General features: G+C 46.7%; 2 protein-coding genes across 3 annotated transcripts in view; one reads left to right on the forward strand and one right to left on the reverse strand.

The window, feature by feature from the left end:
* Positions 1-263: 263 nt before the first annotated feature.
* Positions 264-6,935, reverse strand: LOC118377939 (ubiquitin-conjugating enzyme E2 D2). Its single transcript, XM_035764869.2, has 7 exons — positions 6,554-6,935; positions 5,038-5,101; positions 3,516-3,547; positions 3,279-3,356; positions 2,950-3,055; positions 2,625-2,718; positions 264-1,351 (listed from the first exon to the last, which is right to left on the reverse strand). The coding sequence occupies exons 1-7, from the start codon at positions 6,575-6,577 to the stop codon at positions 1,306-1,308; spliced, it is 444 nt and encodes a 147-aa protein (XP_035620762.1). The 5' UTR covers positions 6,578-6,935; the 3' UTR covers positions 264-1,305.
* Positions 6,936-8,479: 1,544 nt separating this feature from the next.
* LOC118377937 (protein phosphatase 3 catalytic subunit alpha-like) overlaps positions 8,480-26,118 on the forward strand; it is a 106,672-nt gene continuing 89,033 nt past the window's right edge. Inside the window, exon 1 of one of the 2 annotated variants that reach the window (XM_052486894.1) lies at positions 8,480-8,867. In XM_052486894.1, the coding sequence (XP_052342854.1) occupies positions 8,819-8,867 (49 nt within the window). In that variant the 5' untranslated portion in view covers positions 8,480-8,818. Of the gene's footprint in view, positions 8,868-9,174; positions 9,370-26,118 lie in introns of those variants that run through there. The other variant, XM_052486892.1, reaches the window with a different exon arrangement.

Raw genomic sequence — 26,118 nt, forward strand, 5'->3', positions numbered from 1 at the left:
GGGTAATCATAAAAATGATCAAACTTAAATCACCTTTTCAACTATTGTAGAATCTATTATTTAAGATGTATTGACAGGCAGATATTTGTAAGGCCAGTGGCAAAGTAACATTTTATGGCATTGAAGTGCAATTTCCCAGAGCCAAGGTTTTAGGTTATTTACATTTTAGAGGAAGCCTTAAAATCCCCCCTTAACTTGACTGGGGAAAACAAAGGCAAAACCAGTAGCTGAACAACATGTCTTCCATCCATCTCTCCAGCCAGTGATGTTTGAAACTCAAGTGGACGCTTGAGTCGTGGTTTTTATTACACAGTTTAATCAACACACAAAGCTCAAAGAGCCTCTCAGGTAATTCAATATACAGAGTTTGTTTGGGTGAGGAGCATTTGTGTCCTCACACCCAGAGCCCAAGCCAGCCCCACAGCCTGAAGATGTTGTTCGCCTCCAATTTCAACAATAGCAAAAATACAACCTAAGAGTTATAGGGAAATAATAAAACACAGGATAAACTAAGAAAACTTTCTTTAAATACCTGGTCCAAAACCTCCAGTTTGTGAATGTAATGAAGGTGGTGGTCTGAAGGTGAAGGTGGGGAAAGGTTTTTTTTTTTTTTGGGGGGCGTGCACAGAAACAATCTTGGTTTATGGCAATGGTGGGGGACAGTGGATCAATTAAAGTCCTTTCATATAATTTGAGAGAAGACCAGAAGGCCATACAGTTTTCCATTTTATAGCCTGCTATGATTTTTAAATAATTCCTTTGTAGATTTTATACAAAATACATGAGTGCCCTCGACTCAACATGTGATAAGCTTTCCTGAAATCATGTCTATATGGCTGGGATATCAGGAGACAAAATAAGGTATAAGAGTGTAAAAATCCTTCAATTTTAGACACCCCTCCCCACCAAAAAAAAAACAGCCCCCTAGTCATACAGATGATAAGGAATGCTTTTAGAGTCAAGAACATTTGGAGTGAAGGTGCAGGCAGGGCCCTATGGAAACATCAGGGGGGAGAGTAGCCCAGCCTGCATCAGAGATATGACCAGGAACAAGGAGGGGAGCGCAAGGGGCATGATTGCAGTTTGAGAATATGTACACCATGGCTGCCAGGTTAAGTGGGGTGGAGAATTGGTCGTAAAGGGAGGGGGGGAAAGGAAAGAGGGAGGTGCTCTGGTTAAGGGGAGGCGTGGCTCAAAGAAAGCACTCCAATGGAAACCAACAAGATCCGCTTTAACTTCTCTTTACTTTCAAAGCTCCCCTAACCTTAGTTGTACAGGTGGTTTCGCCACGATTCTACTCCAACACTACATTGCATACTTTTGTGTCCATTCCCGAGCTATTCTGTTGTACCTGGAAGCAAAGAGAAAGAGTGTGACTTTCTGGTTCATGAATAGAGTAAGTGTTCAGATTAACACACGGAACAAAAATATAAACGCAACATGTAAAGTGTTGGTCCCATGTTTCATGAGCCAAAATAAAAGATCCCAGAAATGTTTCACAAGAACAAAATATTTAGTTCTCTAAAATGTTGTGCACAAATGTCTTTATGTCCTTGTTAGTGAGCATTTCTTCTTTGCCAAGTTACTCCATCCACCTGACAGGTATGGAATTACATTTACATTTAAGTCATTTAGCAGACGCTCTTATCCAGAGCGACTTACAAATTGGTGCATTCACCAATGGCATATCAAGAAGCTGATTAAACAGCATGATCATTACATGGGTGCACCTTATGCTGGGGACAACAAAAGGCCACTAAAATGTGCAGTTGTGTCACACAATACCACAGATGTCTCAAATTGAGGGAGTTTGCAATTGGCATGCTGACTGCAGGCAAACTACGGACAACGAACACAATTGCATTTTATCGATGGCAATTTGAATGCACGGAGATACCGTGACAAGATCCTGAGGCTCTTTGTTGTGCCATTCATTCGCCGCCATCACTTGATGTTTCAGCATTATCATGCACAACCCCATGACCAAGGATCTGTACACAATTCCTGGAAGCGGAACATTTCCCAGTTCTTCCATAGCTTGCCTACTCAGACATGTCACCCATTGAGCATGTTTGGGATGCTCTGGATCGCTATGTATAACAACGTGTCCCAGTTCTCGCCAATATCCAGCAACTTCGCACACCCATTTAAGAGTGGGACAACATTCCACAAACAAATCTATGCAAAGGAGAAGTGTCGCACTGCATGAGGCAAATGGTGGGCACACCAGATACCGACTGGTTCTGTTCCACGCCCCTTCCTTTTTTTTTAAAGGTATCTGTGACCAGATGCTAACTGTATACCCAGTCATGTGAAATCCATATAGTAGAGCCTAATTAATATATTTTGATTAACTGATTTTCTTATATGAACTCACTCAGTAAAAATATTTGCAATTGTTGCGTTTATATTTTTGTTCAGTGTATATATATATATATATATATATATATATATATATATATATAAGCAAACATATTCAACAGTTGCAGCATACAGACATATACACCCAGAGGATTATCTAAAGGATCTAACAAGATCATCCTGTTTAACCACTGACTCGAGAGCTTGTATGACATCCTATAGTACACCTTCATCTGAAGCAAGATATTTAGTTAGTTACTCACTTTTCCCTGTCCGTCTTGTAGATGCGGGCGATCTCCGGTACTAAGGGGTCGTCCGGGTTTGGGTCGCACAGCAGAGAGCAGATTGACAGGAGAACTAAGGGAAGGTTCGATGTTAATGGTTCGGCTTAGGACAGAGGTAAGGAGAGCTGAACTTAAATGAGATAGGCAGTTACTGTGACAAAACAGAAACAGGAAGTTCAGTCAGTCACTCAGATACCCCACCAGACACAGGTTCCAAAACAAACAGCAAAGAGGACATATTCATATTTTACAGTCTTAGTAACATAAAAACAAAGTGTTTTTTCTTCTTTTTTTCTCAGTGTACCTTTGGAGATGGTTAGGGCGGGAGACCACTGTGATCGCAGGATGTCGAGACAGATGCTGCCGTTGCTGTTGATATTTGGGTGGTAGATTCTTGTGGTAAACGCAACCTGCACACCCAGAGAAACAAACAGAATGGACATGGTTGAGTTAAGAGGAGGAAGAAAGAACTAAATGACAGGTACAGAAAAGGAGCATCATGAAATTACGCAGTTACAGCCACCAGAGAAAAGATGCAGAAACAAATGATTGTGTGTGCTGGTGTGTATGAGAAACTACGATCAGTGGATGTCATCTGTCACTTCAGTGTGTGTACACACATTTCTGTCTCACCTTTGGCGGTTTGAAGGGGTAGTCTGTGGGAAAGTGAATGGTCAGGAAGAATACCCCACCCTGATAAGGACTGTCGTTCTGTTAGAGAGAGCAGAATATTCAGCACTATTAGTATCAAGTCAATCTTAGCAGAGTTGAACAGGTCTTTAGTATAATTTAATCATGTCGAGAAACACTGTCCTATACAACATTATATAAGCTAATATTTATGGTAGTGTGATTGTCGTCAGTACTTACAGGTCCCATTATTGTGGCTTGCCAGTGAAACACTGAAAAACAGAAGTGAAACCACCAGATGTAGTCAGCCAGAGTTGCGGGAGGTAGTAGGAATGCTATGAAGTCAGGCTGAGGCAAAGCCCAGGATGGGGCTGGATACTTATTCTCGAAGATTTATAATACAATTCCAGCAGTATAAAACATGGATTGACGTAATATCATGAATGATGTCAGTGCAGTAGTTAAGCAAATGGATATTTGAATTCAAGCAAATGTTCTATTGCTGACGTAATCCATCCTAAAAACTCAGGGGAGTGGCCGAATGCCATATAAAGATAAGAATGAATGCAAAGCTCTCAACTAAAAGAACTAACTAGAACATTACAACATTTTAAACAAAGATACTGTTACCACACTGAGCTTAAATGCAGAAATGTGAGAAAATCTATAAGGAATAAGAGAACATCCGAGTTTAGAACCATTAGACAACCATTATCTTGGAAAGACCCAGGTTGCTCTACTGTAGCCTATATGGGATGTTATATAAGCCCAAAAGAAGTTGTGGACATGGGTGACAAAGCTCAAATTCGTCCAATTTTCGAGCTGAGAACATCAGAGGGCACAGGGCAGTATATACCAGATCAGATGGTTGCAGGAAAGTTCTTGAGAACTAGTGATTCTCAAGCAGGCAAACAAAAAAAGTGGAATAACGTTTTCTCGAGACAACACTGGTACAATAAGCCAATTTGTTTCATCACTGTGTTCCCTGATAAGACATATCATTTAGCAGCATATTTGACAGATATCAGATGGCATTTGACACTTGTCTGAGTGAACCACTCAGTTTGTTAATGGCTTTGAACTTTATATCTTCTTATAATCAACAAGCAGTCTGACAGTCATTACTATGCATCTAAGACAATGATTTGACTAAAAGAGTGACTTGAGAAGTATGTTCAGTGATGCGCTCACAAACTGGGTGTTTATTCCACACAATAAGCTAAATAAATCTCATTGTAAAAATTGCTTATTTTTTTGTAATTTGTAAGACAAGGAAAAATGTGCAATCCGTCCAATCAATTGACATAATCTAGTATCAATGGTGTCCAGGTATGGTAAGGCAGTTAGTGACATGCTGCTCCTGGCTATGATTGACATCTTACCTCACCTACCTTAATGTAACCATAGGTAAACCAGCACAGACTTCCTGGTATCTGACCCAATACCAAAAGTGAAAGTGATTTAAAGGGAAGGCATTTCACTGAGCCTGTAGATTCTAGAACAAACATGTGGCATTAAAGTAATCATTTTGAGATAAGCAGTCCAGATACTCTGTGGTTCTGGTTGGTTGAGAGATTTTACTGATAAACCAGACTGCACAAGACTCACCACATTTCAGAATAATTATGGATTAGCTGCATCTAGACTACTTTTTTAACACAAATCATGTGGAGAGCAGGAAGCCTAAAATGTTGAACAGGATGTCAGAACAAAAGCGATAACTGACATGTATTGTTGTGTTGCCTGATGACGAGCTACTTACTGTCATCTCCTACTGGTCCTGCAGAACACTGGGCTGGTGGGTCCCGTGCCAAGTCATTCAACTCCTGAGATGAGAATACAAGCGGTTAGCAATACTAGTTGAATGTATTTGTCTGCAAAGGGGCAGCCAAATGTTCATCATGAACAATCCAATACCGTTACAATTACATTTATATCACTTAGCACAGGCTCCAGAGAAACTTACAGAAGCAATTAAGGTTAAATGCCTTTATCAACAGATTCTTCAACCTAGTCAGCTCAGGGATTCAAACCATTGACCTTTCGGTTACTGGCCCAATGCTCTTAACCACTAGGCTACCTACCTAACACAGACAAATCATGTATTCACGAGTAATGTGACACCAGAGTTTAGAACATATAGAAAATTAGTAACAAGAGTTCACCTACAAACAGTCAAACATTGTTAGATTTAACTGCCTGATCACACAGCTTCATTCTACTGAGTTTTAGTAATCGAAATGAACTAACTAAAAAAAATGTAGGTAACAATATACATATTCCCCAAGCAACACACATGACAACCAAAGATCATAACCATGATGATAATAGTTAAGTCAACGTCATGGAAGCTACTACTGGGATTGCCTGGTATCTACTTGGCTAGCCATCTGTTGTCAACATGACTACCAGAAGTAATGAATCCGTATCTTTAGCTGGTTAACGATGCCCAAATGTTAGCCAACTGCCACGCATTCTGGTTGATCACTATTATGAGTGAAGATATTAACATGTAAAAAAATCAAATTAAAAAAGGCCCACCTGGTGATATATCTAGCTAACATACAACTTACTGGTTAGTTAGCTAGTTCAATTATGTAGTTAGTTGACATGAGGATTATTTTATATATATATATATTGTTTAATACACCTCATCTGGTCAGTTCGCTACCGCTACTCGGGGCCCAGTTTGACACTAATATGTCAAATTACAGCGGAGTGGAAGGCTAGAAAACGGTTTTTAGCTAGTTAGGGCACGATATTCCCAGCCATATACCTCGCAAGTTATCACATAATTAGGTAGCTAGGTAAGTGATTACTGAATTTGTGGGACAAATATTAAATATATTTAGCTGGCTAGTTACTAACTAGCAAGCTAACTAACTAACGTAGCCGACTGCATTAGCAGTGCTAGCTAGCAAACTGCAGAAGGACTATTATGTAAACCAGTTAATTTGGATTCTAAATATGTAAATACACTGATCTCCTCTGAATAAAGATAACACAATTACTAGCCAAGTTCACGTTCGCTATCTAACGTTAATTGGCAAACTGGCAGTAAAAGGTGGAGGGCCCAAAATGTGGATCGAACACCGAAAGAGGCGCATTGGTTAACGCCGTCAGCCCAGCATTAGTCGTACCGCCGTGGGTAACAAGCTTTTAAAGGCACAACATTTAATACCGACATCATTCAGATGACACATACCAGACAAAATTCAAATATCACTTATTTATTGTAACTGCGAAACATTGGGCCTTGTCGTTGACTTCCTTCTTACCTTGTGAATTCTTTTAAGAGCCATTGTATTGTGCTAGCGCTGCCGTCACCGAAAACGTGTTATACTCGATTAAAATGGCGCTTCCGGTCTCTGTCCGGAAGGAAATTATTCGAAATATATCTCAAATAATACCTTGGTCTAATACTCAAATCACCGATTACTATCAAAATGGGCACACCGATATAATGTTCTGGCTAAACTGAAAGACACTAGGGGTAGAACCACCGTCCTTCCTCCTGCTGCTGCAGCCGCTACCAAACCAATCACTCTGCGCTGTTTGTAGGAACCCTTCCGCCTACATGCGCATCCATCACTGATGTTTCAGCACCATAGATTGCGCCGACAACATAGCGGTGCAATTGACGTCATTTCGGCTCTCGACAAGCGACAAGATATGAATAGTTCGCATGAATGATTCGAGCCAAAATGGCTTTCAAGCATATATTTTGCACCGTTGCGAGCTCATGAGAGTGCCTAGCAAATCGTTTAAAACATCTAGCAGCAAATTAGTTGCAATAGAAAGGGGTTGGACACACCACCATCAGGAAATCGTTTACAAAATATGATGTATTATTATGTATATGGGTTATTACACGACATTTATACGGGACAGTTAAATAATAAGCGCGGAGGGATATAAGGACTATTCGAGGTTCTTATCGCGAGAATGTAGTGCCACTACAGAAGAAATTGAGCAGTGAGAACTCTCCTTCACCCTAAATACAATTCTACAGAGTATAAATAGGAGGTCAAATATTAAGCATTTAGCTCTTTACTAATGCCCTGTTTTGTGTCTGTTTTGACATATCGTTAATTCGTTTTTCACATTAACATTATATATCTTGACCTATGTGGAAAGCAGCCTAATAATACTAATAATGGAAATAAGATAAAGAATAAAGTAATAACAGATAATGGTCCTCTTATTCATGTTCATGCTCTATACTCATATGCATTATATGCCGTTATAAACTGGGTGGTTTGAGCACTGAATGCTGATTGGCTGAAAGCCGTGATATATTTAAGCAATAAGGCACGAGGGGGTGTGGTACTGTATATGGCCAATATACCAAGGCTAAGGGATGTTCTTAATCTCGACAACGCAGAGTGTCTGGATGCAGCCTTTGGCCGTGGTATATTGATCATATACCACAAACCCCTGAGGTGCCTTATTGTTATTATAAACAGGTTACCAACGTAATTAGAGCAGTACAAACACATGTTTTGTCATAGCCGGTGTATATGATCTGATAAAAATGATCTGTACTCTTCTAATTACCTTGGTAACCAGTTTAGAATAGTAATAAGGCACCTGGGGGGGGGGTTGTGGTATATGGCCAATATACCACAATCCAAGCAGGTGTACAAGGTCATTTATTGTGCTTCAGTTGATGTCTCTACACCCCACTACCATAAAGCAGGTTTGAAGTTTTAATAAAGAGGGTGTGCACTACCAGGCAGGCACTACCCCCTGTGCCATAAATGTTCAGACCTCTTGATATAGAGGACAAGTGTAGTGCACTGTGTGTAGCCTAGGCTACTGAGAAGCTACTGCTATTTATAATGGAACATAACTTTTTCTTATAAAAAATAAACAAAATGTTGTTATATACAAAGGTCTGTTTGCAATGACATGTACTAGTGTGTATTCTCACACAAAAGGCCACTGCAGAGGACAATATGTATTGTTAGGCCTATATGTTGCGTTCCCTAAACCTGATACCCTTTACAGATAGATGGGTAATGCTCTTATCTAAGCTTTGGGCCAGATCACGTATAATAAAATAAATCAACCATTATTATTGTTATGAACACACACGCACACTAGTAATAACAGCACATCAGGGGGCTGGTTGATATGCAGAAAGGGGGAAGACCCGCATTAGAACCCCCACCGGATGGCGGTATGAGGCAGTCCCTGTATGAATGTGTGCGTGGGAGTTCCTCCTTTCGCCATTCCGGGGTGTCGCCACACCACGGAGAGTACTGAGGGAGTCCTGCGAAGAGACCGCCTAGTCCCCTCCAGGCCTCTTCACACCTCTCCACACCTTCATCCAGCCACACACGGTGCCCCGGCATGCCCCAGAAGACCCGCTCTTTATTCCCTCAGAGAACCGCCGCAGACCTCCCCGGCCGCCCTGTTTGAAAGATTACGGAGACACCGAGGGATGCTACTGCAGCAAACGCACCCCGCACCGCGAAAATTCTCGACGTCTGCCCGAGGAACAGAAACATTTGGTTGGCCCTTGACCGAAGCCCCTGAGGATGTCCGACAGCGGTGGGAACATGAACTCCGACGATCGGCCGGTTAAAAGTACGCACAATTATATAATGATGCTTAGGCCTATGCTTTATTGTTTTGGGGCATTGGCTTTGCAATGGCTGCACTAATGTCGATATGTGATTGCATGTGTGTGCGTCCCCATGTTATTTTCCCCCAATAAAACAACAACAACACTTTAGGCTATTGTATGGTGAGTCACTGATGAAAATGCAACATTGTCGAGTTATTGATGCCAGTGATCGATGATTGACAGAAACTAAAATGTGTTTTAGGCTCTGAATCCCGAGAGGATGATGTGACCTGTGCACTGTATGGAAATACCCCCTTATTTTGTATTATGGGGATGTCTCTCGGCGCGCACTGAGTGATATGGTGATGCTGCATGAGCCGCGCCTGGTGGTGGGTACATGTACTGTTCAGTCAGAGTCAGAATACCCGAGAGAGAGAGAGAGAGAGAGGAGAGAGATCAGCGTCTCTTTCCAATGAAACATTTCTGGCAGTTTGACGATGACAGCTAAAGGAAGACTCAAAGGTAAAATGATCATTGTTTACATTGTGTGTTTTTCTTCATTTAGGGATCAAAGGGATGCATGTAGGCTATTTGATGTTAATTAAATTGGTAGGTGTTACAAGTTAATGCATGGAAACGTGGAAGTAACGATGTGAATATAATATGTTTTGGGACTTGCCATAGGCGACCCTGAACACGTTATGTTGAGTTCCCCTACGTTGGTCTTATCGGAGTGCTAATAGCCATGACATTGGCTGCTGTGAAAACTCTATAACTTGGCCTACATTGTCAATATCTAGATGTATTTTTAGACAGACAAATTTCACTCACATCGCCAGGCAATTGATTCGTTTGGTTGTTAGGATGCATCTTGCGAGGTAGAAGAGACTCGATAAGGTTGCTTATGGCTTTAATATGGGAGCTCATAATGTCATCCATCCTGCACCTATGGCTGTGTTCTTATTTTTGTGAGTTTGAAAAGTAATATGGTCATATGTCGCTTTATTGACTTTATTTGCTCCCTCACGTCAAATGATGCTTAAAGAAATTATGTGCATCTGCACAAATGGTGTGTTTAAGGACTCACTTCCTTCCATATCCTATATTTATAAGCGTCCCCTGATTCTTCTTCTGTCTCACTGACAGCCAAATGAGACAAAATGGAGTTTCGGAATGCTTAGTTGCGTATCAGCATATTGTATGTAGCCTATTGCCTTCATCAAGGCAGCATATAATACTGTTATTGCATCATTGGATTATGGAATATTTCATGTGTTTATGAACAGCGGCTTTTATGAGTGGGCGGCATCAGACGAGGTGATGGAGGTTCAGCGAGCCTTGATACACCGTTTCCACACAGATTGTCATGTTTATTGGGGTCACAACAACCCTGGCAGTGTGTGCACTTGTGCACAAAGTCACATGCGACCATGGCTTTTTCTTCAACTGGGAGATTGTGGCGGGTTTCTGGTGTGGAATAAAAAGGGGACGCGGGCTGATAGACACTCGGGCGGGAAAACCCGGGTTTTCCGTGTTGGGTGCGTTTGCGCGCGTGCGTTTTGCTGAGTGTACGTACATGTGCGCCACGCGTGCACATAAATGTGCATGTTAGTGTGCATGCCTGTATGTGTGTGTTTGTGTGTGTGTCTTGGAGCGCAGCTGGGCTATATTGCTCAGCTGCAATAGTGAACTAGGCTACGCTGGGGCGGTAGCGTAGCCTAGTGGTTAGAGCGTTGGACTAGTAAGGTTGCGAGTTCAAACCCCCGAGCTGACAAGGTACAAATCTGTCGTTCTGCCCCTGAACAGGCAGTTAACCCACTGTTCCCAGGCCGTCATTGAAAATAAGAGTATGTTCTTAACTGACTTGCCTGGTTAAATAAAGGTAAAAATTAAAAAAAAAAACTAAACACAGTCTGACTCTGCACACCATGCACACATCATCTACCACAATGCCACAGTGAGAATGTAATGTGTCAGAGAGAGACACGTTAAAGCATCAAAGTGAGAGACAACATTTTATATGAGGAGTGAGCCAAGAGAGGAGGAGAGCATGTGTGTAGAGCAGGCCTATAGTGAAATGAACACAGTACATAGGCACTAGGCCTATGGATGGTACAGGAGCCCAGACAGTTAATTTGTTACATCCAGAGATCGGTGTGTGTAGACTACTGTAGATGGATTAGGAGAGCGTGGGATAGGACAGAGGGATGAGGAAGATTTTGGAGAGAAAGAGAGAGAGAGAGCAGCACACTGAGCACAGCACACAGGCAGGCGAATGGAGGCACTGGACCAAGACTGAGTGTGGACAAGGTGAGGAAAGGAAAGAGAGAATGTGACAAGCACATGTAGGAGGTGAAGTAGATGAGAAGCGAGAGAGAAAGATGGAGAGATTACATGATGTAGGCTGATAGACAGACAGAATTCCACAGGGCTATTGGATCTTCTGATCCTGTTGACTATATCCAATCTAATGGCTCATACTTGCAAATCATTTTCACCTGATTTTATACAATCCAGTGATCGTCAGTCATGGAGAACCATATGATGTGCAGGATTTTATTCCAGCCAATCACTAACACATGATTCAACGAATCAACTATCATCAAAGCCCAAGAGAAGGCAGGGAAAGGACAGGAGGTTAGGACAAAAGGAATCAAGGAGTACATATTCAAAAAGAGCCAGATTGACCAATCCTAACCAACCATTGATAATTACTGTACTTTCTGGTGTCTTTCCATGGCCACACTAGCGCTCTACTCAAGGCCCACTTTCTGAGCAAAGTTGCTACTAACCCAGCAGTTTTATTTCTCTAGTGACTCATGCAATCTCTTGCAAAGGGTTCTTCAAGTTGATAGGCTATTACATTAGAGCGTTTTCAGGCTAAGAGATTGAGCGTTTCATAGCTGTATACCATTCAGAGAACAGAAGCAGGCCTCAGAGATTGAGCTTTTCATAGCTGTATACCATTCAGAGAACAGAAGCAGTCCTCAGAGATTGAGCTTTTCATAGCTGTATACCATTCAGAGAACAGAAGCAGTCCTCAGAGATTGTTATTAGGTGTTTTATTAGGATCCCATTAGCTGGTGGATTAGCAGCAACTACTCTTCCTGGGGTCCACACACACAACATAAAACAGAATGTAATACAGAACATTAATAGACAAGAACAGCTTCAGGACAGAACTAAATACATTTAAAGCTAGAATCCTTAGTTGCTCCATCAATTTTGGGATTTTTAAATTAATGATATATACCCATTGATTCTTGAAGAACATTACTTGTAAATGCCTCATGAGCATAGTTGAACTGTTGTACCCCATCAGAACCCAACATATAAGCTTGTTTCACTCCAGTGTTTGTAAACAATGTAAATATTAACAAACACAAAATAGCCTCAAGACATGATGATATGATTATATAATTTTGATACAGTATCATGGATGGTCAGTCCTTTCGTCTGTGAATTTGAGACTGGTTACATTTCTCCAGGCCCATCCCTCAGCTTTTTACCAAAACAAAGGCTGGGTGTCCGTTTTGTTATTGTTTCAATTAAGGATTCTAGCTTTAAAATAAGAAAATCTAAATGTAAAAAAAAAGGTCCTGTAATGGAGAATGAAAGTTCTGCAGCCTTACTGCTGTGGCAGGTAGCCTAGCGGCACATTGGACCAGTAGGTCCAAGGTTGCTGTTTCGATTCCCGGAGCTGAAGAGGTGAAAACTCTGTCCATGTGCCCTTCCACAACGCTCTTAACCCTAATTGTTTCTGGATAAAAATGTCTGCTGTGAATGACTAAAATGATTGGATAAGACCATTATTCAGCACTGTCAGATCAGTGATCTGTAATGAGGTAGGAAGGAAGGAAATAAAGAGAGAAGGAGGAAAGGAAAAAGGGATGGATGAAAGGATTTTTTGTGAATGAATACAAGCATGCACACACACACATGTACAAATAGGTGCACACAAACGCATCCACACACACAAACATATACACCGCTTCTGGCATGGCTCGGGCACTACGTTGAATGTTTTCTTCTGGATTCCCATGCTGTCCTATGTGGTACTCTTGCGCCCTGTGGATGTCTGGGTGTGTGGGTGTGTGGATGTGTGGGTGTGTGGATGTGTGTGTGTGTGTGTGTGTGTGTGGATGTGTTTTTTATTTTTTATTTTATTTCACCTTTATTTAACCAGGTAGGCTAGTTGAGAACAAGTTCTCATTTGCAACTGCGACCTGGCCAAGATAAACCATAGCGGTGTGAACAGACAACACAGAGTTACACATGGAGTAAACAATTAACAAGTCAATAACACAGTAGAAAAAAGGGGAGTCTATATACCATGTGTGCAAAAGGCATGAGGAGGTAGGCGAGTAATTACAATTTTGCAGATTAACACTGGAGTGATAGAGATATTGGTGTGCAAAAGAGCAGAAAAGTAAATAAATAAAAACAGTATGGGGATGAGGTAGGTGAAAATGGGTGGGCTATTTACCAATAGACTATGTACAGCTGCAGCGATCAGTTAGCTGCTCAGATAGCTGATGTTTGAAGTTGGTGAGGGAGATAAAAGTCTCCAACCTCAGCGATTTTTGCAATTCGTTCCAGTCACAGGCAGCAGAGTACTGGAACGAAAGGCGGCCAAATGAGGTGTTGGCTTTAGGGATGATCAGTGAGATACACCCGCTGGAGCGCGTGCTACGGATGGGTGTTGCCATCGTGACCAGTGAACTGAGATAAGGCGGAGCTTTACCTAGCATGGACTTGTAGATGACCTGGAGCCAGTGGGTCCCGCGACGAATATGTAGCGAGGGCCAGCCGACTAGAGCATACAAGTCGCAGTGGTGGGTGGTATAAGGTGCTTTGGTGACAAAACGGATGGCACTGTGATAAACTGCATCCAGTTTGCTGAGTAGAGTGTTGGAAGCCATTTTGTAGATGACATCGCCGAAGTCGAGGATCGGTAGGATAGTCAGTTTTACTAGGGTAAGCTTGGCGGCGTGAGTGAAGGAGGCTTTGTTGCGGAATAGAAAGCCGACTCTTGATTTGATTTTCGATTGGAGATGTTTGATATGAGTCTGGAAGGAGAGTTTGCAGTCTAGCCAGACACCTAGGTACTTATAGATGTCCACATATTCAAGGTCGGAACCATCCAGGGTGGTGATGCTAGTCGGGCATGCGGGTGCAGGCAGCGACACACTGAACTCTGTCTGCAAAGTAATTGGTGAACCAGGCAAGGCAGTCATCCGAAAAACCGAGGCTACTGAGTCTGCCGATAAGAATATGGTGATTGACAGAGTCGAAAGCCTTGGCAAGGTCAATGAAGACGGCTGCACAGTACTGTCTTTTATCGATGGCGGTTATGATATCGTTTAGTACCTTGAGTGTGGCTGAGGTGCACCCGTGACCGGCTCGGAAACCAGATTGCACAGCGGAGAAGGTACGGTGGGATTCGAGATGGTCAGTGACCTGTTTGTTGACTTGGCTTTCGAAGACCTTAGATAGGCAGGGCAGGATGGATATAGGTCTGTAACAGTTTGGGTCCAGGGTGTCTTCCCTTTGAAGAGGGGGATGACTGCGGCAGCTTTCCAATCCTTGGGGATCTCAGACTATATGAAAGAGAGGTTGAACAGGCTGGTAATAGGGGTTCGACAATGGCGGCGAATAGTTTAAGAAATAGAGGGTCCAGATTGTCAAGCCCAGCTGTTCTTAGTTCTGCATTTTTTGAACGGAGCATGCTTATCTAAAATGGTGAGGAAGTAACTTTTAAAGAATGACCAGGCATCCTCAACTGACGGGATGAGGTCAATGTCCTTCCAGGATACCCGGGCCAGGTCGATTAGAAAGGCCTGCTCACAGAAGTGTTTTAGGGAGCGTTTGACAGTGATGAGGGGTGGTCGTTTGACTGCGGCTCCGTAGCTGATACAGGCAATGAGGCAGTGATCGCTGAGATCCTGGTTGAAGACAGCGGAGGTGTATTTGGAGGGCCAGTTGGTCAGGATGACGTCTATGAGGGTGCCCTTGTTTACAGAGTTAGGGTTGTATCTGGTGGGTTCCTTGATGATTTGTGTGAGATTGAGGGCATCTAGCTTAGATTGTAGGACTGCCGGGGTGTTAAGCATATCCCAGTTTAGGTCACCTAACAGAACAAACTCTGAAGCTAGATGGGGGGCAATCAATTCAGAAATGGTGTCCAGGGCACAGCTGGGAGCTGAGGGGGGTCGGTAGCAGGTGGCAACAGTGAGAGACTTATTTCTGGAGAGAGTAATTTTCAAAATTAGCAGTTCGAACTGTTTGGGTATGGACCTGGAAAGTATGACATTACTTTGCAGGCTATCTCTGCAGTAGACTGCAACTCCTCCCCCTTTGGCAGTTCTATCTTGACGGAAGATGTTATAGTTGGGTATGGAAATCTCTGAATTTTTGGTGGCCTTCCTGAGCCAGGATTCAGACACGGCAAGGACATCAGGGTTAGCAGAGTGCGCTAAAGCAGTGAGTAAAACAAACTTAGGGAGGAGGCTCCTGATGTTGACATGCATGAAACCAAGGCTTTTTCGATCACAGAAGTCAACAAATGAGGGTGCCTGGGGACATGCAGAGCCTGGGTTTACCTCCACATCACCCGCGGAACAGAGAAGGAGTAGTATGAGGGTGCGGCTAAAGGCTATCAAAACTGGTTGCCTAGAGCGTTGGGGACAGAGAATAAGAGGAGCAGGTTTCCGGGCATGGTAGAATATATTCAGGGCATAATGTGCAGACAGGGGTATGGTGGGGTGCGGGTACAGCGGAGGTAAGCCCAGGCACTGGGTGATGATGAGAGAGGTTGTATCTCTGGACATGCTGGTTGTAATGGGTGAGGTCACCACATGTGTGGGAGGTGGGACAAAGGAGGTATCAGGGGTATGAAGAGTGGAACTAGGGGCTCCATTGTGAACTAAAACAATGATAACTAACCTGAACAACAGTATACAAGGCATATTGACATTTGAGAGAGACATACAGCGAGGCATACAGTAATCACAGGTGTTGAATTGGGAAAGCTAGCTAAAACAGTAGGTGAGACAACAACAGCTAATCAGCTAGCACAACAACAGCAGGTAAAATAGTGTTGACTAGGCAACGGGACCGACAGATAAAACAAACAAGCAGAATGGAGTACCGTGATTAATGGACAGTCCAGCGTGCATCAGCTATGTGGATGGGGCAGGGAAGCTGGACTGGCGAGTGTTATCCAGGTAAAAAAAACTAACAATGACTAAATAGCTTGTAGCTAGTTAGCTGGTTAGCTTCTGGAGGTTCTTGAGTGTGTTCTAAAAATTAAAAATAATAGTGATTCCGTATCACATTGGGTGAGGCAGGTTTCCGGAAGGTATAAACAAATTAAAAATCGAAAAGAGATAGAAAGTAAATATGGGTCCAGTGAGAGTTTGGGACGCGGCGATTCAGACGGTTAGCAGGCCTGTGCTAACAAGCTAACAGTTCGTAGGCCGGGGGTAAACAAGGTAGCAGTTAGCGGACCGGAGCTAAACAAGCTAGCAGTTAGCAGGCCGAATTAGCAAGCAAGGAGATAGCAAGGGCTAGAGAGTTAGCCTTTGGGGGACGTCGCGATGGGGTGAGTCTGTTTATTCCTCTTCATGCAGTGACATCGATAGACCGGTCGTGGGCCCGGGTATTGTAGCCCAGGAGTATGCTACGGTGGTAGCACAGGTGCTCTGGCCGGGCTAGCTTCAAGCTAAGTGGGTGGAAACGCTAGCCAGGAGTAATCATCCGGGGTTGCGGTTTAGCTAGATAGCTAGTTGTGAAGATCCAGCTGAAAAATGTTCCGTTTGCGGTGAGAATCCGGGGATGAAAAATAAATAGGTCTGTTATGCTCTGGTTGGAGTCGCATTGTTCGAACTGGCGAGAGCTTTCCGAGCTAAAGGTTAGCTGATGACCGGTTCGCTGAAGACCGCTAGCATAGCTTGTGGTTAGCTGGCTAGCTTCAGTTGAGGGGTTCCGGTTCCGAAGTAAATATAAATACTTTAGGAAAAATAGCTACATTGGGTGAGGCGGGTTGCAGGAGAGTATTTGGAAGCTTAGGTTTAGCAAAATGTTTTTAAAGAGATATGCGAAGAAAAATATGTAAAAACGAAAAAGAAACGATATATACAAGGGACACGACACGACAGGACGACTTACTGCTACGCCATCTTGGAATCTAAGTGTGTGTGTGTGGATGTGTGTGTTATGATGTATGTGTGGGTGTGTGGAACTGTGTGTATGTGGATGTGTGTGTGTGGATGTGTGGATGTGTGTGAGTGTGCGCATGTGTACAGTAAGTATATTTGTGTGTGTTAGGGGGACTTTGTGTGAGTGTACCTTGAAAGTTCTCTCAGTCCTGTACTATGGCAGGACGGAGTATTTATAGCCCTTTAGAGAGACAGAAGGAGAGAGAGAGAAGGAGACAAGGAGGGAGAGAGGTAGAGGTAGAGAGAGATAAGCGGAGAGAGAAGGAGAGAGGTAGAGGTAGAGAGTGAGAGAGGGATTGTCTAATGAGGACATGTTGTTTGGGGATAGTTTCTGTTAGTGTGCGTCTGTGTATCTGTACACAGATGGCCCTTCGTGTGTGAAGCATACATTAATTACACAACTTCAACCCCCCCCATCATCAGAGATGGTAGAGACACGAACACACACACACACACACACACACACACACACACACACACACACACACACACACACACACACACACACACACACACACACACACACACACACACACACACACACACACACACACACACACACACACACACACACACACACACACACACATGTGCACTGTCACAACCCTCCCCATTTTCCATATTCCCCCTTCTTCTGCTCTCTTACCCTTCTCTTTCATTGCCCCATTGTTTCATCACTCTGTTCCTCACTCTTTAATTTATTTATGCAGAGACAGGCTGTAGGAAGAGCGGATCTCCTGAGGTGTGTCATATCATTCTCTGCGAGGTCCTGCAGAGGCCAACATATTCAGACAGAAACAGGTTCCTCACACTAAGACACCACGGGAAAACACAGCGATAGATTCACTAAGTGTTTGAACCAATGGCCAACGCAGAACTGTCAGGTCTACCTACAGTACAGTAGATGTATTGATAAAAGGTACTTTTGTGTTTTTCAACTCTCTGTAATGTGGGCTATTCTCTTATAAAGCTGTTTTTACCCAACTACGCTGTACATTCTCTGTCAATCTGCCCTATCTCAATCACAGTCTCTTTCACACACCCTCACACACACTCTCCTTTTCTCACTTGCACACTCACACACCATCACACACACTCACACACCCTCACACCATAGTAGTTTGGTGGTGGGACTAGGGCAGTACATGGGACAGGACCTTCCTTGCATTGGTGATAGAACAGTGTGGGTTAGTTCCCTGAAGGGCTAACCCTACCGTAGTGGAGCTGGAGCAGTGACCTGACCTGGTTAGCCTTTAGCTCAGTGGGCTATGGGTGATTCATTAGTTTGATTTAAGATTTAAGTGATGGGGAGGTCACGAGGTAGTAGAGGAATGTTAGACGGTGATGGATGGAAGGCAGAAAGGTAGCGAGATAGAGAGAGAGAAAGATAGAGCGAAAGGCCTACTTGTGAACTAGGCCATTATCTGTGTTAGTACTGGTGGGGCTCCAATGAGGTTCTGTAGATCCTGCAGAACAATACCTTTGTGTGTGTGTGTGTAAGTGCGTGTGCACACAAGTGTGTTTCTGAGATTTGGCAACTTTATTTGAATGTGTGAATTTCTGTCTCTGTATTTCTTTTTGCATGCGTGTGCATGTGTGTGCATGTGTGTGCATGCATGCGTGTATGTGTGTTTCTACCTCTTTGTGTGTGTGTGTGCATGTGTATGTGTTTTTGCCTTTGTGCCTGTGTGTGTGAGTCCTCACGTGCAGCTGTGCGCTCTTGCTGTATCTCTTCTGGTCAGTCATCCCTCTCTCTCCAGCTGTGCCCTAGGGGCCTTCATTATGTAAGGGAAACACCGCTGCAAAGCACAGGCCGATAACTCAGCCATGCCCTGAAATAAAGCCTGCTAGACCGTCTATAACACAGACAGTACATTCACATGTACATACATGTATGCATGCAAACATGCACATTGCAAAAGAAAAGAGGAGGGGAGAGGAGAGGAGGAGGGGGGATAGGAGACGAGAGGAGATGAGAGCAGAAGAGAGGAGATGAGAGGAGTGGAAAAGAGAAGAAAAGAGACGAGGGGAGCGGATAGGAGAAGAGAGGAGGGGAGATGAAAGGAGAGGAGAGGAGAGGAGGGGACAGGAAAGGAGGTGAGAGGAGAGGAGAGGAGGGGAGAGGAAAGGAAAGGAGGGGAGAGGAGGGGAGGTGAGAGGAGAGGAAAGAGGGGTGGAAAGGAAAGGAGGGGAAGTGAGAGGAGAGGAGGGGAGAGGAAAGGAGGGTAGAGGAGGGGAGAGGAGAGGAGAGGCGACGAGAGGAGAGGAGAGGTGAGCAGAAGAGAGGAGACAAGGGGAGCGGTGTTGTTCCTGTAGATGGGAGAGGGCAGCCTGGACTGTGGGAGATGGAGAGGAGAAGAGATGAGAGCAGACGATAGGAGTGGATAGGAAAAGAGAGGAGATAAGATTAGAAGAGAGGACAGGACAGGAGAGGAGAAGAGACGAGAGCAGAAGATAGGAAAAGAGAGGAGAAGAGGATATAAGATTAGAGGAGAGGAGGGAAGTGGAGAGGAGGGGATAGGAGAGGAGTTGAGGGAGAGGAGGGGATAGTAAAAGAGAGGAGATGAGATTAGAGGAGGGGAGAGGGGAGACAGAGAGGAGAAGAGAGATAGGGATTAGAGGAAGAGAGGAGAATGGAGAGGAGGGGATAGGAGAGGGGGGGGAGAAAAGAGAGGAGATGAGATTAGAGGAGGGGAGAGGGCAGGACAGGACAGGAGAGGAGGGGAGAGGACAGGAGAGGAGAAGAGAGGAGGGGGGAAGAGGACAGGAGAGGAGAGAAGAGACAGGGAGAGGAGAGGAGGAGAGGAGGAGGGAAAAGGACAGGAGAGAGGAGAGAGGAGGAAGAGGACAGGAGAGAGAGAGAGAGGAGGGAAGGAGGGAGAGGAGAGGAGGGAGAGGGAGAGGAGGAGAGGAGAAGAGGAGGAGAGGAGAGGACAGGAGAGGAGAAGAGAGGAGGGAAGAGGACAGGAGAGGAGAAGAGAGGAGGGAAGAGGAGAGGAGAGGAGAGGAGAGGAGAGGGAGAGGACAGGAGGGGAGAGGAGAGGAGAGGAGAAGAGAGGAGGGAAGAGGACAGGAGAGGAGAAGAGAGGAGGGGAGAGGAGAGGAGAAGAAGAGAGGAGGGAAGAGGACAGGAGAGGAGAAGAGAGGAGGGAAGAGGACAGGAGAGGAGAAGAGGGAGGGAAGAGGAGAGGAGAGGAGAAGAGAGGAGGGGAGAGGACAGGAGAGGAGAAGAGAGGAGGGAAGGGGACAGGAGAAGAGAAGAGAGGAGGGAAGAGGACAGGAGAGGAGAAAGAGAGGAGGGAAGAGGACAGGAGAAGAGAGGAGGGAGAGGACAGGAGAGGAGAGAGAGAGGAGGGAAGAGGACAGGAGAGGAGAAGAGAGGAGGGAGAGAGAGAGGAGGGAAGAGAGGAGAGGAGGAGAAGGAGGAGGGAAGAGGACAGGAGAGAAGAGAGGAGGGAGGAGGGAAGAGGACAGGAGAGGAGGGGAGAGGAAGGAGAGGAGAAGAGAGGAGGGAAGAGGAAGAGAGACAGGAGAGGAGAAGAGAGGAGGGAAGAGGACAGGAGAGGAGAAGAGAGGAGGGGAGGGAAGAGGACAGGAGAGGAGAAGAGAGGAGGGGAGAGGAGAGGAGAGGAGAGGAGAGGAGGAGGGAGGGAGAGGAGAGGAGAAGAGAGGAGGGAAGAGGACAGGAGAGAAGGAGGGGAGAGGAGAGGAGAGAGGAGAAGAGAGGAGGAAGAGAGAGAGGGAAGAGGACAGGAGAGGAGAAGAGAGGAGGGGAGAGGACAGGAGAAGAGAAGGAGGAGGGAAGAGGAGAGGAGAAGAGGAGGAAGAGGACAGGAGAAGAGAGGAGAGGAGAGGAGGGAAGAGGACAGGAGAGAGAGAAGAGAGGAGAGGAGGGAAGAGGACAGAGAGGAGAAGAGAGGAGGGGAGGGGAGAGGAGAGGAGAGGAGAAGAGAGGGGAAGAGGACAGGAGAGGAGAAGAGAGGAGGGAAGAGGACAGGAGAGGAGAAGAGAGGAGGGAGAGAGAGAGGAGGAGAGGAGAGAGAGGAGGGAGAGGACAGAGAGGAGAAGAGAGGAGGGAAGAGGACAGGAGAGAGAAGAGGAGGGGAGAGGAGAGGAGAGGAGAAGAGAGGAGGGGAAGAGGACAGGAGAGAAGAGGAGAAGAGGGAAGGAGAGGAGAGGAGAAGAGAGGAAAAGAGGACAGGAGAGGAGAGAAGAGAGGAAGAGGACAGGAGGGAGAGGGGAGAGGAGAGAGAAGAAGAGAGGAGGGAAGAGGACAGGATAAGGAGAAGAGAGGAGGGAAGAGGACAGAGGAGAAGAGAGGAGGGGAGAGGAAGAGAGGAGAGGGGAGGAGGGAGGAGAAGAGAGGAGGGAAGAGGACAGAGGAGGAGAAGAGGGAGGAGAGGAGAGGAGAAGAGAGAGGGAAGAGAAGAGAGGAGGAGAAAGAGGACAGGAGAGAGAAGAGGGAAGAGGACAGGAGAGGAGAAGAGAGGAGGGAAGAGGACAGGAGAGAGGAGAAGAGAGGAGGGAAGAGGACAGGAGAAGAGAGAGAGGAGGGAAGAGGAGGAGAGGAGAGAGAGGAGAGAGGGGAGAGGAGAGAGGAGAGGAAGGAGGACAGGAGAGAGATAAGAGAGGAGGGAAGAGGAGGAGAGGAGAGAGAGAGGAGGGAAGAGGACAGGAGAGGAGAAGAGAGGAGGGAAGAGGACAGAGAGAGAGGGGAAGAGGAGAGGAGGAGGAGAGGAGGGGAGAGGACAGGAGGAGGGGAGAGGACAGGAGAGGAGAAGAGAGGAGGGAAGAGGACAGGAGAGGAGAAGAGAGGAGGGGAGGGGGAGGAGAGGAGAAGAGAGGAGGGAAGAGGACAGGAGAGGAGAAGGAGAGGAGAGAGGAGAGGAGGAGAGGAGGAGGAAGAGGACAGGAGAGGAGAAGAGAGGAGGGAAGAGGACAGGAGAAGAGAGAGAAGGAGGAGGGAAGAGGACAGAGAAGAGAAGAGAGGAGGGAAGAGGACAGAGAGAGAGAAGAGAGGGGAAGAGGACAGGAGAGAGAGAAGAGAGGAGGGAAGAGGAAGAGGACAGGAGAAGAGAGAGAGGAGGGAAGAGGACAGGAGAGGAGAGAGAGGAGGGAAGAGGACAGGAGAGGAGAAGAGGAGAGGAGAGGAGGGAAGAGGAGAGGAGAAGAGAGGAGGGAAGAGAGGGACAGGAGAGGATAAAGAGGAGAGGAGAGAGAGGAGAGGAGGAGAGAAGAGACAGAGAGGGAAGAGGACAGGAGAGGAGAAGAAGGAGGGAAGAGGACAGGAGGGAGAGGAGAGGAGGAGAGGGGAGGAGAAGAGAGAGGGAGAGAGGAGAAGAGGAGGAGAGGAGAAGGAGAAGAGAGAGAAGAGAGGAGAAGGAAGAGGGAGAGGACAGGAGAGGAGAAGGAAGAGGAGGGAGAGGAGAGGAGGGAAGAGGACAGGAGAAGAGAAGAGAGGAGGAAGAGGACAGGGAGGAGAGGAGAAGAGAGGAGAGGAGAGGACAGGAGAAGAGAAGGAGGAGGAGAGAGAGGAGAGGGAGGGAGAGGAGGAAGAAGGAGAGAGGAGAGGAGAAGAGAGGAAGGAAGAGGAGAGGGAGAGGGGAGAGGAGAGAGGAGGGAAGAGGACAGGGAGAGGAGAAGAGAGGAAGAAGAGGAGGGGAGAGGGGAGGAGGGAGAGAGAGAAGAGAGGAGAGGAAGAGGACAGGAGAGGAGAGAAGAGAGAGAGGAAGGAGGGAGAGGAGAGGAGAAGAGAAGGAGGAGGAAGAGGACAGGAGAGGAGAAGAGAGGGGAGGGAGGGAGAGGAGAGAAGAGGGAGGAGAGGACAGGAGAGGAGAAGAGAGAGGAGGGAAGAGGACAGGAGAGGAGAAGAGAGGAGGGGAGGGACAGGAGAGGAGAAAAGAGAGGAGGAAGGAGAAGAGGGAGGAGGGAGGAGAGAGAGGGAAGAGAAGAGGAGGAGGGAGAGGACAGGGAAGGAGGGAGGAGAGGGGAGAGAGAGAGAGGGGAAGAGGACAGGAGAGGAGAAGAGAGGAGGGAAGAGGAGAGGGGAGAGGAGAAGAGGAGGGAAGAGGACAGGAGAGGAGAAGATAGGAGGGAAGAGGACAGAGAAGGAGGAGGGAAGAGGAGGAGAGGAGAAGAGGAGGGGAGGGGACAGGAGAGGAGAGACAGAGAGAGGAGAAGAGGAGAGGAAGGACAGGAGAGGAGAGGGAGGAGGGGAGGAAGGAGAGGAAAGGACAGGAGAGGAGAAGAGAGGGGGGAGAGGACAGGAGAGGAGAAGAGAGGAGAGGGGAAGAGGACAGGAGGAGAAGAGAGGGGGAAGAGGACAGGAGAGGAGAAGAGAGGAGAAGAGGAGGGGAGAGAGGAGGGAAGAGGACAGAGGAGAAGAGAAGAGGGGAGGGAAGAGGAGGAGAGAGAGAGGAGGAGGGGAAGAGGAGAAGAGAAGGAGGAAGGAAGAGGACAGGAGAGGAGAGAGAGAGGGGAAGAGGACAGGAGAGGAGAAGAGAGGAGGGAAGAGGACAGGAGGGAGAAGAGAAGGAGAGGAGGGAAGAGGAGAGGAGAGGAGAAGAGGAGGAGGGGAGGAGGAGAAGGAGGAGGAGAAGGAGAGAGAGGAGAGGAAGAGGACAGGAGAGAGAGAAGGAGAGGAAGAGGACAGGAGAGAGGGAGAGGAGGAGAGGACAGGAGAGGAGAAGAGGAGAAGGAAGAGGACAGGAGAGAGGAGAGGAGGAGGGAGAGGACAGGAGAGGAGAAGAGAGGAGGGAGAGGGAGAAGGAGAAGAGAGGAGGGGAGAGAGAGGAGAGGAGGGAAGAGGACAGGAGAGGAGAAGAGGAGGGGAAGAGGACAGGAGAGGAGAAGGAGGGAGAGGGAGGAGAGGAGAGAGAGAGGAGAGAGAGAAGAGAGGAGGGAAGAGGACAGGAGAGGAGAGGAGAGGACAGGAGAGGAGAAGAGAGGAGGGAAGAGGACAGGAGAGGAGAAGAGAGGAGACGAGGGGAGCGGTGTTGTTCCTGTACTGGTACTGTGTGGAGAGATGGTTTGAGGTAGACAGGTAAATAGAGAGGAGACGAGAGGAAAAGAGGAGGAGAGATTAGAGGAGAGGAGGGGGGTGTAGTTGAGAGGAGAGGGAGGAGGGGACAGGAAAAGAGAGGAGAAGAGGAGATGAGATTAGAGGAGAGGAGGGGAGATGAGAGGAGAGGCGGGAGGAGAGTAGATGAGGGGAGATGAAAGAGAGGAGAGGAGAGGCGAAAGGAGGAGAGGAGATGAGGGGAGATGAAAGAGAGAGGGGAGAGGAGAAGAGAGGAGAGGAGAGGAAAGAAGAGGTTATGAGAAAATGAGGAAAAGAGAGGAGACGAGATGAGATGAGATTAGAGGAGAGGAGTGGAGAGGAGAGGAGGAGTGGAGGGGAGAGGAGGAGATGGAGAAGAGAAGGAGAAGAAGGGAGACGAGGGGAGCGGATAGGAGAAGAGAGGAGAGGAGAGGAAAGGAGAAGAGCTGATTAGAGGAGGGGAGTGGAGGGGATAGGAAAATTGAGGAAAAGAGAGGAGACGAGATGAGTGGAGAGGAGATGAGATTAGAGGAGAGGAGTGGAGAGGAGGGAGGAGGGGAGTGGAGGGGAGAGGAGAGAAGAGAAGAGAAGAGGTGGAGAAGTGAAGAGAAGAGATGAGGAGAGGAGTGGAGTTGAGAAGAGAGGAGATGAGAGGTGGGGAGAGGAGGCGTGAAGCAGAAAAGAGGGGAGAGGAAAAGGATGGAAAAGAGATGAAGAGAGGAGGTAAGATTAGAGGAGAGGAGATGAGAGGGTTGGAGAGGAGGTGAGATTAGAGGAGATGAGAGGGGTGGAGAGGAGGGGAGAGGAAAAGAGAAGAGATAAGATTAGAGGAGCGAAGGGGAGGGTAGTTGGGAGGAGGGGACAGGAAAAGAGAGGAGAAGAGAGGAGACGAGAGCAGAATAGAGGGGTGGAGAGGAGAAGAGGAGGGGAGAGGAGAGGAAAGGAGAGGGAGAAGAGAGGAGATTAGAGGAGAGGGAGAAGAGGGAAAAGAGAGGAAGAGGAGAGGAGGGGAGAAGAGGAGAGGAGGAGAGGAGAGGAGGAGAGATGAAAGGGGGAGAGGAGGGAGGATGACAGGAAAGAAGAGAGAAGGAGAGGAGAGAGATTAGAGGAGATGAGGTGGGAGAGGAGAGGAGAGGGAACGGAGGGGAGAAGAGGAAGGAGATGAGAAGTGCTGATTAGGAGGAGGAGTGGAGGCGATAGGGAAAAGGAGAGGAAATGGAAAGGAAAAGAGGGAGATTAGAGGAGATGAGAGGAGAGGAGAGGAGGGAGATTAGGGGAGAGGGAGGGGTGGAGAGGAGGGAGAGGGGAGAGAGGAGGGAGAAAGAGAGGAGGGGAGGGAGTTGGGAGAGGGAGGAAAGGAGGAGAGAGGCGGAGCAGAGGAGAGGGAGGGGAGGAGGAGGAAAGGAGAGGGAGAGAAGAGAGGAGAGAGAGTGGGAGAGGAGAAGGAGGAGAGGAGGGAGATGACAGGTGAGAGGAGAGGAGGTGAGGGAGGAGAGGAGAACGGAGAGGAGAAGAAAGGAGATGAGAAGTGCTGATTAGAGGAGGAGTGGACAGGATAGGAAAAGCAGGGAAAGAGAGGAAAAAAGAGCAGATAAGAGGGGGAGGAAAAGGATGGAAAAGAGAAGAGAGAGGTGGGGGAGAGGAGAAGAGAGGAGGGGGAAGGAAAGAGGAGAGGAAGAGATGGGAGAGAGAAGTGGAGAGGAGATGAGATAAGAGGGGTGGAGGAGAGGAGGAGGGTATTGTTCCTGAGCTGCTGTGATGTTGTTTATTACCTCAGCCCTGGAGAGATGGTTGGAGGTAGACAGGTAGATAGAGAGGAGACGAGGGGAGTGGATAGGAAAAGAGAGGAGAAGAGATTAGAGGAGGATGAGAGGGAGGGGGTAGGAGAGGAAGGAGGACATAGGAGAGGAGTGGAAAAGAGAGGAGGAGACGAGAGAGGAGAGGAGAGAGAGAAGAGAGGAGAGGAAAGGAAAGGGGAGAGGACAAAGAGGGAAGGAGGGGAGAGGTTTGGGA

The sequence above is a fragment of the Oncorhynchus keta genome, chromosome 30 (genome assembly GCF_023373465.1).
Source record: "Oncorhynchus keta strain PuntledgeMale-10-30-2019 chromosome 30, Oket_V2, whole genome shotgun sequence".
Taxonomy (NCBI): Eukaryota; Metazoa; Chordata; class Actinopteri; order Salmoniformes; family Salmonidae; genus Oncorhynchus; species Oncorhynchus keta.